General features: G+C 42.8%; 1 protein-coding gene across 2 annotated transcripts in view; it reads right to left on the bottom strand.

Annotated features, from left to right (window-relative positions):
- Positions 1-2,785: 2,785 nt before the first annotated feature.
- The window catches only part of LOC142465919 (glypican-5-like), a 123,341-nt gene continuing 113,145 nt past the window's right edge, over positions 2,786-12,981 (bottom strand). For both annotated transcript variants that reach the window (XM_075570374.1, XM_075570375.1), the window contains one exon: positions 2,786-5,992. In XM_075570374.1, the coding sequence (XP_075426489.1) occupies positions 5,799-5,992 (194 nt within the window). In that variant the 3' untranslated portion in view covers positions 2,786-5,798. The remainder of the gene's footprint in view (positions 5,993-12,981) is intronic.

The raw sequence follows: 12,981 nt of genomic DNA, 5'->3' as shown, positions 1-12,981 counted from the left end.
AAGAGCAAAACGTGTTTAGGGGCCAGATACTAACATATGAGTTCAACTGATGCATGCCTCTGGGAGGATTGCCGCTTTAGCACAGGTCTTTTGTGCCAACAAAAATAAAACCCTCTTTCCCTGAGCTTTTTACACCTCTTGTTCACCTTTCGGCTCTAGAACGTAGAGCTGCAGCTCTTGATTAACCCCCCGATTACTGAGGGGAATAGTCATGATCCAAACAGGCTGGAATCCCAAAGACATCGCTCAGACAAGACACAGCACGTTGCTCATATTTTGCATTTTTTTTCTTCAAATATGCAGAGGTGTTTTTAACGAGTCTACAAAAATCCACCTGTTGGTGTCCCCACGCGTGAGATGGGGGAGGGGGGGGGGTTGTCCGGCGGCTGAGTAAAGAGGACAACTCAAGGCTGTCTGTGAGATTGGCCTGCTGGATCATCTTCACAAGAGGAACTACTTCCCTGGGGAGTCGTCGTGAACACCTTGCAACTATTATCTGTGCTGCTGCAAGTAAATATTATGACTGTTCCAGGTACAGACAGGGCCTGCTTGGTGTGTTATGCTCATAATTGCCATCTGTCTTTCAATTTCAGGCAGTCAAGCAGAAGTGAGGCTTTCTCCAGTTTGAAGAAAGGGAGGGCGAAGGGAACCGTGACAGGAAAGAGTAGTGTTGGTTACAGATAGCATATTCATTATTGTAATTTAGGGGATTAAAGTAGCAAAACGCCATGCACTGCATTTTTATTTTTTTGGTATAGGATTGAAGTAGGGGGTTTCCGGAGCTGAACTTCATTAATTTCAGCACCGGGAACACCCTCCTTCCAGAGGTTCTTGCCTCCGTAGGGGGTGCCGGGACACAGAGAAACTGTGTGCCTAACATAACGGCAGCGTTTAAATACCCTGTGTCACGTGGGCCAATAGGAAGCCGTGATGTCATCCAGTGTAGTTTCCTATTGGTCATCGTGACCAGGACCTTTAAACTCTGCAGAGATACCAGCACCCCCTACGGAGATAAGTATCTCTGAGAGCAGGGGGTCTCCTGAGATGAAATGAACGTGGTTCAGCTCCGGAGACCAGCTGCTTTAACCCTATAACAAAAAAAATATGTAGGGCATGGCGTTTTGCTGCTTTCTTTGTGTGCCGTTCACCACTTTTTGCATTAGTTTTTTTTACTTACTTTAATCATCTCTTCTTGACTTGATGCTTCGTTCGAGGAAGATATAAGCATTTGAAATATTAAGTGTCCGGGAGGTTGAAATGAAACTCCTCCCCAGGGCCCTGTGCCGTCTTAAGGTTACCCTGGTAACATTTCCAAATATACAGGTGAGGCTGCGCGGGTGATAATTTACCTAGTCTCCAAGCGTAGGTTAATTCTGCTGCTCCCACTCACTCCCATGATCCAACGGGACCAGTACAGCACATAACATATAACAGAAAGGGGAGCAAGAAAAAAACCAGAATATAATGATAAGTCACTTTATGTATCACCGCTGTGTCCTGCGTCAGACCTCACACGTCACTGCCAACACTTAGATTACCCCAACGCGTTAGAGTGAGAGATTACCCCGACAAAGTGTTTGTAGCAAGAAACGCGTTGGGGTAATCCAAGTGTCGGGGTGACGTTTGAGGTCAGACGCAGGACACAGCGGGGATTCCCACCTTCCCTTACACAGCAGCGGGCGGGCAGCTTGAGCTCCGCTGCTAGCCCAGGTGAATCTGTTACTGACGGGCATCAGAGTCTCCAACCGTGATCGGTTTGGTGCAAATAGTTTCAACTGCTGAGGTAATTAGTTTCATTTTAAGGAAGGGGTTATGTGGGACAGGTGCAGTTTTTGCAAATAGCCCTGTTATATCATGTGCTGTTAACACACCATTTTTAATATTGAATACATAAAGTGACTTATCATTATATTGATTCTGGCTTTTTCTTGTGCCCCTTTCTTTTATATGTACCCTGGTAATATCAAATGCTAGGACATTTTTTAACACTTGCAAACAGATTTAAAAAAAGTAAGGTATGGCATTTCTCTACATGCCTGAACACACAGACTATATATCTCTAATACGGGTCTGTGTGGATTTATTTACATTGGCAATACTATACGTTCCCTAAAAGAGAGTGAGCAATCCCAGCTCTGACATGCCCGTGGCCCATCTTTTTCATCAATATGGTCACTGTAGCACAGTTGAGGTATCAAATCATAGGCTATGTCTCTCTCTGTATTTGAAATACTCTAATGTATATTTAAGCAATGATTGCTTTTTTGTTGCTGTGTGCTACATCCTTTATACCTTTTGTTTTCTATATTATGTGGTAGAGTTTCAGAAGTCCTATGCTGAATGGTTTTATAATACCAGCTGTTACTACTAGTGCTTCGTAAAATATTTGGATATATTCAATGTGCAGCCAGCCTTATTTAGCATCTACTTTTGCAGACCAGAAGACATAAATGTGGATTCCTTATGACTCCTTCCTCCAGGTTCACTGCTACTATCCAGATCCCAAATCCCAAAGATCTCACAAGTTATCCAGTTACAAGACAGCTGCATCTCCATCACTGATATTACAGAGTTCAAAATCCATACAATGCATCCGATGCATCTCGCCACAGGACGTTATGGTCTCATGAAGCACTGGTCTTTCATTCCATTCTGAGCTTGTTAGTATAATAATACTGTATATTAAAGTAACACAACAATGTTTTTGTTGTGTTAGTTCAAATTAGCAACATTTTAGGGAGTCAACAACATTTGTAATCACAAAATACTTTTTTTAATAAAAATGTCATAGCTAGTGGTTTTAATAATTTGATCATCAATATAAAGCTGGAATAAAACTGAATCTTGTTAGAGAAAGATGAGTACACGGAACAGTTTAACACGAGTATTAAAAGGTGAGCCGATTGCAGAGGCGCTGTTTACACAGTTGTCAAAATATATAAATGTCTAATTATTTTTCAGAAATGTTTAAGATTATTCATGTTCAGACATATCTGAAGACGTTCAGAAAAGCCATCCGATTAAAAGACACACATAAGTAAACCATTTACAAAACTCCTGCATGAATCCCCATCTCCTGCTCATAGTCTATCCTTAATATGAAACATTAATAATTATCTTTACAATGACCAGATTCACAAAGTGCAAATGCGGGGTATTGCGCCCTCGATCTAGCATTAACTGCCGCTGAATGAAAGCGCATTGGCTCTTAGTGAATCTCTCCCATATATTTACTAGCTCATCTTGTACTCTTTGTATCTTGGTATGTAGTAGTTGTGTTTGCTTTCTTTGATTGTAATGGTGGTTTTCTACTTGCTGTAGACATCTTGGGTCATAATTACTAAGCATTGCTACTCAATAAGACCCTTTCAATGCTGGAAGACACATTACAGCCCTATTCAACTAAATGAGCCATATTTACTAAACCACGTTACTTCATAAGATCACCTTCTGTTGGAAAACCCATTATGGCCGCATTCGTAATGTCTCATGTAGTAATAAATATGGCCCTGTGTGCTTTGGTGCCTTCAGTTGCACTCACAACATCTCCTCTTACTTTATTAAAATAATTGGCTTGCATCTCAGAAATTAGAGATGTACATTTGGGAGTTGTATCTTGTAAATATGAGTGCTGTAAATTAGTTTAATTTGCCACATTGTTATTGGGATAGATACCATGAGCCCTTCCCTCATTAACCTTTGTGTGATAAACAGTGCTACTGTATATGATAGTGGGATTTGAGAAAGGCATATCATATTCTGAATATTGACACACAGCAGCAGAGGAGCACTTAGTGTTATGTGCAGTTGGGTGGGTTGGTGTTATTATACTCCTAAATAACGTAGATGAATCTCCTAAGGCCTATCATTACAGGTTGTTCATTTGGCTTTGTCCAGTTATGGTTTAGTGACTTTAATAACTATAGTTATTTCTGCTTTGTCAAAAATCACAAGTGCGTTCTCTAGTCAACTAACCACGTTTATGTTTCTTGTACTGTGCAAGATTGTCAGTGCAGCCTGAAAACTGTGGTTGTATTTGTACATAAGTTCTGGGAATCTGAACTGTGAAATTTGCAAGTTCTTTATAAGATAACATGCACAGCCTTGAATCTTGTGTGTTACAGTACATATGATCTTCGGTATTTCTCTTAATTTGTATTGTGTTGGACTTATATTTGCCTGTGGCTGGATGACTAAATGTGCAGTTGGGCAGTGTTCCTGGTGTATCTTATTTACCTGGTTTGTGTTATAATGACAAAGCAGAAAGGTCCGTGATGTATTGGGACACCCACAGATATTATTGTTCCCACTGGCACGTTGTAGCAGGACACACACTGTGCCAGTGGGAGAAGGTACCATTGTGTTTAAATTAGGTGCGTATCAAAAACGGATGGGGCTAACGCCTTATTGTACCTGCTGGCGAACAATAATGTCTGCGACTTCTGTATACATTGTAATGGGATTTATTGTGACCCCTATATCTTGTAACGGGGACTAAACCTTGATCTTAGACATCCTGCAGCCTTTACAGAGCACAGAAATCCCAGATTAAACGCTCAGTCCAAGTGTATGACCACCAAAAATGGAAACAGCTTGCTAACAATGCAGAGATGGCAACATTACATGTAGTATGTATATTGAATTGGGTTTCCAATTAACAGTTTGTGACTCCAAATATTTTGACTTTGAATGAATGTTTTTTTTGTGATGTCCCTTGTTTTCTCATCGGGGATGTACTGTAGGTTCATTCAGCTTTCTCTTGGGCTCTCTGTGCAAACTATTTCATCACAGAAATCCTGGCTATCCTTGATGAGATTATAACCACATATGTCTAAATTCACTTGTCCCTCATTATAGAACAGGAACAATACATCTTCTGAAACTTGCTTCTCCAGAACTTGACTCTGGTATCAGTGTGAGGTAAATTTCACATTGAGATGGACCAACTTCAACTTTAGAGCTAGCCCAAAGCATGAATATCATTTCAAAATGTAAAGATGACGAAAGCAAATAAAAAAAAAAGCAATTTTCTTAAAGGTACACCTTTAGAAAGTGACAGTATTTGACCATCTACTGTACTTGTCTGTTTCCTTCGCAGTGGTCTCACCTGCATTAAGTGTAGCCAAAAAAACAAATCCTAGCATTTGTCCCAGATTTTAGTTGATCCTTGGAATCCCTATAATCCTGCCCGTTTCATCTGGATTTGATTTTTGTACTTTTATTTTTATTTTAAAGCGGTGAAAAGTCACATAAAACATAAGTGTCTACTGATTCAGAACTTCCACATGTAGGCACCAATGTGATACAAATATTTGTATTTCTAGAGTTATTGATAATACATACAGCACACCTTTCTGTCTACTGACTTCTAAAGTGCATGGAAACAGTTATTTGAAACATACAGTAATTGAAATGCATCGTTTTTAGACCTGTTAAACCTGTGACAGTGCAGGTTTTGTCGTACCATATGTAGCTATTGGTTTGCAAATGTCTGTTCACCACAGCATTTGTCTAAGTTTCACTTAGTAATTGGAAACCACATTAGTGAAATCATTTTTGTTTTGATATTCCGTGGACTGTTTCAGGTGGTTATGTGCCACCTACATCCTTGGTGCTCCAACACATTTATCTACCTTTACCAGCCTGTCATCCCTTTTAAACTCTAGGTGAAGGAGGTGCGACCACAGTCAAACAGCTTAATCTCTTTGCGTCCGCCTTGTAAAATTACATTCTTGTTTTCACTTAGATAAGGCTTTAAAGGATTAAGGAGCATATACTCTTACAAAGTAGCTGCAGCATTACAAAGCTGTGACATATTGACAAATTATTGATAAGGCAGACACAAGTACAGCTAAGGAAACTGTTTCTCTAGTAGCAGTGTCTGTGGGACTACTCTGTTTATGTGATTTCTTGGTGGCATTTGGGTTAGGAGGGTTGGAGGTTTTCGTGGTGGGTTTTACTTCACTGGAATTTTCACGGTGCGTCTTTGTATCTGAAACAAAGAAAATGTGACTTGAATTATATAGTTTAAGATAGCTGTCTGAAACTCAGCATTATTTTCATAACTAATGTTCACACAGATACACACACACACACTCTTACATCACTTGCTTTCAGGAACCTTTTGACACCTCTAGCCATAAAACACATCCACACCGGGGGAAGGACCAGCACAGATAACATTCCAAGAGACACTGTTTTTAAGTATACCTTTTGCTTGCTTCATTCATTGTAACATCGCCGGAAGAAGTGATCAGTGTATCTCGAAAGCTCGCACAAATAAAAGCATTTCGCTAGCCACAGAACGGTATCATCTATTTATTTTTTGATATATATATATATATATATATATATATATATATATATATGTATATATATATGTATGTGTATGTGTATGTGTATGTGTGTGCCCTCACCTTGATAAAGACTCCATGGCAGTCGAAACGTTGATTTTTCTGGTTGAAATACATTGCTACTTTTGTTAAGTTTGTGTGCCTAGATGTCCCTCCATTCTTATATATATATATTTATGCGCGTGTGTGTGTGTGTGTATATATAGGTATGCGTATGTATGTATGTTGGCATGGTGAGCGGAGGTCGACTTGTGGCGAGGGATGGGGGGAGTGAGGACAGGGATTGAGAAGGATGGTGGCATTGGACAGAGGGAAGGAGGAGTGGGAGCAGAAGGAGGATGACTAGCAAGGAGATGTGATCCTGCTTTGGGGTGGATGAGGGATAGGATGGGACGGATGAGAGGTGAGGGACTGAATGATTTGTGAGGCTGGGGTGAACAGTGGTAGTTCAACAAGAGTTATGGGCAATTGTAGTGGGGATAGTCAATAGAAGTGTCAGTTAGTGATGGGGCAGTCTGTGTAGGAGGGTACGGTTAATAGGGAAATCATTTGTAATGGGGAAGGTCATTTGTTAGCATTTGCAACAGGAGTAGACTATTGGGAAGGGCATTGGGAAGAGAACAATCAGATTAGGAATCACTGGGGAAGGAAAATAATGGATTTATGAGCACTTGGAGAGGGAACAATCAGATTAGGGAGCAAAGGGGAATGGGACAATTGGGGGAAAGTGGATTTCCTAGTACTGGGAACGATAAAGTGGGACCACTGGGGAAGGGAGCAAACCAACAGATATTACAACAAGAATTAGGTCAATGTTGAAGCACTTCAAAGGTGGACAATCAAAGTAAGGCACTGGGAGAGGAAACAATGTGTTTTGAGCATGGGGGGGGGGGAGCAAGAACGAGAATAATATCTGAAACATAAAAGGTATAAAAAGCTAGCAATGACGCTCAAAATGTTAAAATCCATATGAGAAATAAAAACATCACTATAGAGGATATAGTCACCAGCCGGTAAAGCGTGAAGACCATTTAGATGAACCTGTAACTCGGGAAGAAGGGGGGCCCTGGGGCTGAAATCCCTGCGGTTATGCTCCGGAGACCCCCTGCTACAGTACACTGTTATTAAAATGTAAATAAAAACAGCTTCATTAACTTAGTGGCTAGCCGCTAAGGCAATGAAGGGATTAAACCTGGGTACCCGGTTTCTTAGGGGAACGGGGGGTGGGTGAAGGGGTAGTTGCCCCAGGGTGGGTGGTAAGGCCTGCCGGGAAAGTTGCGGGAGGAGTTAACCCCTGCACTACCATAGTGATAGTAACCTCTATGGTAATGAAGGGGTTAACCACTCCAGCTACCCACCGAGTGGCCTAACCATCCAACCTTGGGGCAACTACCCCCTTCACCCAATCCATCTACCCCAAGAAACATTAAAATACAAGAAACATACTACCCACCTCCTTTACTCCCAACAACCCCTCCCCCCCAACATATAGTACAATAATGGTCAAAATTACTATTATCCAGATACGGATAGTTAGGGACAACAGAGGAAGGCAAGAAGCTGCATTTGTCGTATGCCTTCCATTTTTGTCTGGTTATGATAGCTTGAATATATTTCTTCACGTAGTCAGTTTTTGCTAACATATATTCTCTCATGAAGTTAGTTTTTACTGTCTTATCTGTAAAAGGGAGGATAGCTCCTTTCTTGGGAAGCTAAATCATCCCACATAAGTTCCATGAGAACCAAGGTAGTAAATGACGGAGGTGAGAATGTTATGTATTCCACCAGTGCCTGTGCTGGAAGATTTACGCCCATTTGGTCACCCCACTAACATGTCTTGCCCCTAAATCACGCCTTGAACATAAGTTACACCTCTAACCAAATGTTTTCTTTTTTCTGTATAAATCTTCTTACCCTATGCTTAATAAACGAGACAAAAGGATTTGAAACCTGGCTTCTGTTTCGTTTCATTTCTTTCGTTTCCCGGGCCTGTACGTTTCATCAGATCGGAGCTAGCAGTGCCAGGGCGTGAATCCAAAGCTTCCCGGGAAGTCAGCAGCGTGGTGCTGCGTGTGTGTTCGTGTCCAGTCACAAAAAGGCCTCCAGCCCTTTTTCCAATTGGTAGGGCGACTCCATCACGGATAATAGCTCATTTGCCCATTAAAAATAAAACATTATCCAGCCAGCATAAAGTGAATACAAGTTCTACTTAATCCTGCCAGGATGAAGGCTGTCCTCATCACCGCCCTCTGCGTCCATGTCCTCCGTGGGCAGCAACAGTACAATCAAAAAACAAACTAATGTCCACTAACCCCTTAATCACCGTAGCAGTTAGTAACCGTTATAGTAATTAAGGGGTTAACCCCTCTCCCCCACTACCCACCGGGACGTTTAACTACCCTCCCCCGGGGCTACTACCCCCACCCCCGCTACCCATTGACAGGCACAGTATTAAGCCATGCCCATAATATGGCCATGGTTTGCCGCTATAGCAATGCATGTGCAATCTACCAATAAAAAACCAAGCGCCAAATAAAATACATTACATTTCATTAAAAAAAGCCAATTAACCAGTTAATTGGCACAATGGTACAGCATGCCCATATAATATGGCCATTGTTTGCCACTATAGCAGTCAATGGGCAACATAGAAAAATCAAGAAGCGAAAATACAGAGCCATTATTTGCCCAAAAAATGTATTGCTTGTCACTGTGTTAATCTATAGCCCCAAAAGGGCATAGATAAACCCATAGGCAGTCAATGGGCAACTTAAAAAAATGCAATGAAAAAAAATACAATCCGTGCTTTTCTTACCATTGACATCTTCACCCTCTGAGTCCAGCAAAAAAACGGGCACTGGTATTTGACCCCTTCATCACCGCTCGGTGTGTTTAGGCCGCAGCACTACTGCTTGGGGAGATGCACTTCCGGAACGAGTTTGGCAGGTCATCGAACCTTGCAAAATCATTCAGGAAGTGCTCAAAAAAACTCAATTACTTAGTTATCAAAGTTACCTGAATAGGCCCGAAAATGTTTAAGAAGTATACATTGATATTATAAAGAACATTTGCAAGAATACCACATCAACAATTAGATTACATGAAGATACAAGCAGAATAAGAATCAGCAAAGTAGGAAGAGACACCATGTCATCAACGCTTTTAACTGCAACACTTGGAGAATTTTTCAAGACATTAGATTCAACAAGGGCTGAAGATGTGTGTGTGTGTGCGTGTGTGTGTATGCATAATATATGTGTGCTGGGATAGGCTTGGTTAACAGGAACAAGTTCTGATCCTTTGTTGTCATACAAAGTGATCTCATCTAATGTCATGTTTCTCATCCTGTATTTCTGATGTATACCACATAGAGCACTTAGAACAAAATATACCCACATACTACACCACATCTTCTGATTTATGGGCTCTTGGTGTCCATAAACAGGTCTAGCACAAATGAAACTCTCAAACTATACTGATTTGTCAATTCTTCTACATGTATACATTAGAATAAAGGGAGTTACAACACAATAAGTGCAAACATAAAAGCAGATGTCACGAAGAGGAAACCGTTCCCCAGAGAGCTTGCAATATAATCCGAGCACAATACACAGCCAGAGATTAAGGAAGGCCAAGTAAAACTAGTTCTTCAACATTTTCAGATGCAAGTTGCAAAAATCATTGTACAGTAAAAAGATCACTAGAGGAGTTTGCAAAAATGTACATAATCAGGATGAGAAAACATTGTAAGATAAATCAAAATGCACTGCTATATGTAGAACTGTATCTTTAAACTAAAACCCGCATGCTGGGATAATGTCTGTATTCAGTGAAAACAGGGAGAGAAATGGAAACTCTTTAGACTGCATGAAGATAATTAGGAATAAATTGCAGGGATCCCAGCAGTGACAGAGACCAGTGTGTCCCATTCCATCACTGTCACTCTTCACAACCTCATCTGCTCTCCCCAGCTCTCCTGAGACAGGTGATTACATTAAAATCTCTCAAGCTGGTGTGTAGCTCTCTTCCCCCTTCCTCCCCCCCCCCCCCCTCTCTGGGAAATGTGCTGCTGCCAGTGTGTTCTGTGGCTGCTGTATCATACCTGGTTGGTAAACAGAAGGCAGGAGATCTCCGCGTTGGTGTGGGGCGGACATCAGGACAGGCTCACAGTGGTCAGCGCCTCTAGTCCAAGAGGATCCTGAGGTTTCAGGATGCACCTCATGGACACTTCTTTTAACAGCAATGCTTCCAGAAGAACCCCACTCTCTGATGGCTATCCTAGACTCAACTGCTCACACTCACCCTTACTCTACACCAGCGGTGCGCAAACTGGGGGGGCGCACCATTTGACACCGCGCAAGGTAAGGGGGGCGCGCAGGAACGGAGGGAGCAAGGCAGGAGGGCGAAGCAAAATATGTTTGTGTGCCCCTGCTCTACACTATAGGGAAGAACACCCGCCTCCTTCCCTTGAGGACTGGCTTGAAAGCCGGCCTATTCTTGTCATAGACCCCTCTCCTTACAATGAGAGCTACTTATACCTTCTGAACAATATAACATTACACACTGAACGTTAGAACAGACCCCATAGGTATCGTGCCCACACTGCCCATACTTTATGGGGACTTACAGAGGAACCAAGGCTGGGAATGTTAGTCTAAGGAGACCTCCCTTTGGTTTTAAATGCCTAACGTCCATGCAGGAGGCATAACATCCACACCAGAGTTATACATATAACATGAAAATGCAATAAACAATGTCAACATGTCACACAGTAATTGGACCGTCGGTAATAATGAGCAGGGTCAGGTTTGTGCACCATGTTCCCTTCACTGTCGTACACTGTCACAGAGTAATATCGCTTGCGGCCATCCTCAGTAACATACTCAACCCTTTCCAGGTGTATGTTTTGGCTTACATGCCAAGTTTTGCTCAGGAAAGCAAACCTTTCCTCCCTTTGACGGGTACTACACACGCGCTGCATTATGTGGTCCATGAGAGATGCACGCACCCACTCTTCCCTATGCCTTTCTGCTTGGCGCATTAAATCCTCCGGAAGGTAAGGGTATTTGTATCCTTCCACTCTTAAATTATGAACTAGCAACCTATCGGCGCGACTAGATTTGTTCAAACTATGCCCGTAGGCCTGACCTGGTAAGACCCAGTATACTGGTCCTTCCCACAGAGGCTCACTAGTTGGGCCTCTTTTTGTCCAGAGAAAAGGCATTCCTCCATTTTGGCACAGCACTCGCGCATGATCTCAGCTTGTTGCTCCACAGACCATGTGACTGCGTAATGCTAAAAACCCCAACAGTAGGATAAATGAATGCTCTCCCTCTCCCCAATCCCCACGACCTCCATTGACATTGAGCAATCTCCCTCAGTTGGTTACTGCGCAAGCGTGTACTACTGGGTGTTGCTAGACCACGCATGTCTCCGGATTGGTAGTTGGGGGCGGATTTAGTCACTGTCGTCTCTGTGTCTGAATATACTGATTAGGTGTATACACATCAGAAGATCATTAGCAATCAAAGTGGGTGTATCGCATGTGAGCTGTGAGTATTGGCTGGTTATGTCAGTTTGTGTCTATATATATTTTAATAAAGTTGTGATATGTATACCTTGAGAAAGCGCTCTGTAAATCGTGAAACGTTGGTAGGGCTCTCCATTGCCCTGTTTTTCCATGACCAATAAATAATCTTTTTATGGGATACGCACCCTCCCTTCTACTTTTTTGATACCTACAGTAGTGCTCTTCCAATTTTTCTCCTTCTCTGTTGCTCCACAGAGAAATAACATCTTCCCACCAATGGTCAGCATGGGATCCCCTTTCTAGCAAAAACCTTGTGCACTTTAAGTGGGGTACATATCCCCTAAAATTCGGATCCCACCATGCTTATTCGTCCACGTCAGTAGGCACACTGTCAGTCACATTTGAGGTAGTCATTGTACAAGGAACAGCTACATCTTTACTGAAGGAATGGCCACTGTCAAAACAGGGGTAACCGGTCTCGACCACCAGGACTTGTCACCATTATCCCCATGATCCCCTCCCTCTCTTTTGGGGCTACTTTCCAGACTCGGGGAACGATTAAGGGCCGGTGACAGGGCGGAACGAGAATGTGGGCAGAACTCAATAAGTCACGTGCTCCAAAGTCTCGGGTGAAACAGAGCTTCGGTCCCCAGCCGGAGGGGGTGCCGGGCAGACTGTCTGTTATAAGGCCAATTTCTGGCCACGCCCCAGAGCACGGACAACATCTACTGATGATTTGGCAATGTCCTCTCGGGCCTGTGCCTCCAACTTCATCTTTGCTCCACCTCCTGCTCCCGGACTCGGCAGTGCTGCAAGAATAGAGCCCCCGGAGGGGTTCTCACCACCGGGGAAACAGGGGCGGATGTAGAAGCCGGAACATCAGCAGCATCGACGGTCGTCTCCATCGCATGGTCCTCATCAGGAATCGCAGCACCTGGGCATCCTATGAAGGTATGGCTCACCTAGGCCATGGTCGATCACGGGCTTTGCAAATGGCCTGGCAATGTAGTCGAAGCTGGGACATCCCGAACGTTGGTCGGCTGAAGGTCGGCATCTGGCGTCGGGATATCCAGGTAGGAACCCGGACTCATGACGGAC

The sequence above is a fragment of the Ascaphus truei genome, chromosome 14 (assembly GCF_040206685.1).
Source record: "Ascaphus truei isolate aAscTru1 chromosome 14, aAscTru1.hap1, whole genome shotgun sequence".
Classification (NCBI taxonomy): Eukaryota; Metazoa; Chordata; class Amphibia; order Anura; family Ascaphidae; genus Ascaphus; species Ascaphus truei.
This window is presented reverse-complemented; position numbering and strand designations above follow the sequence as displayed.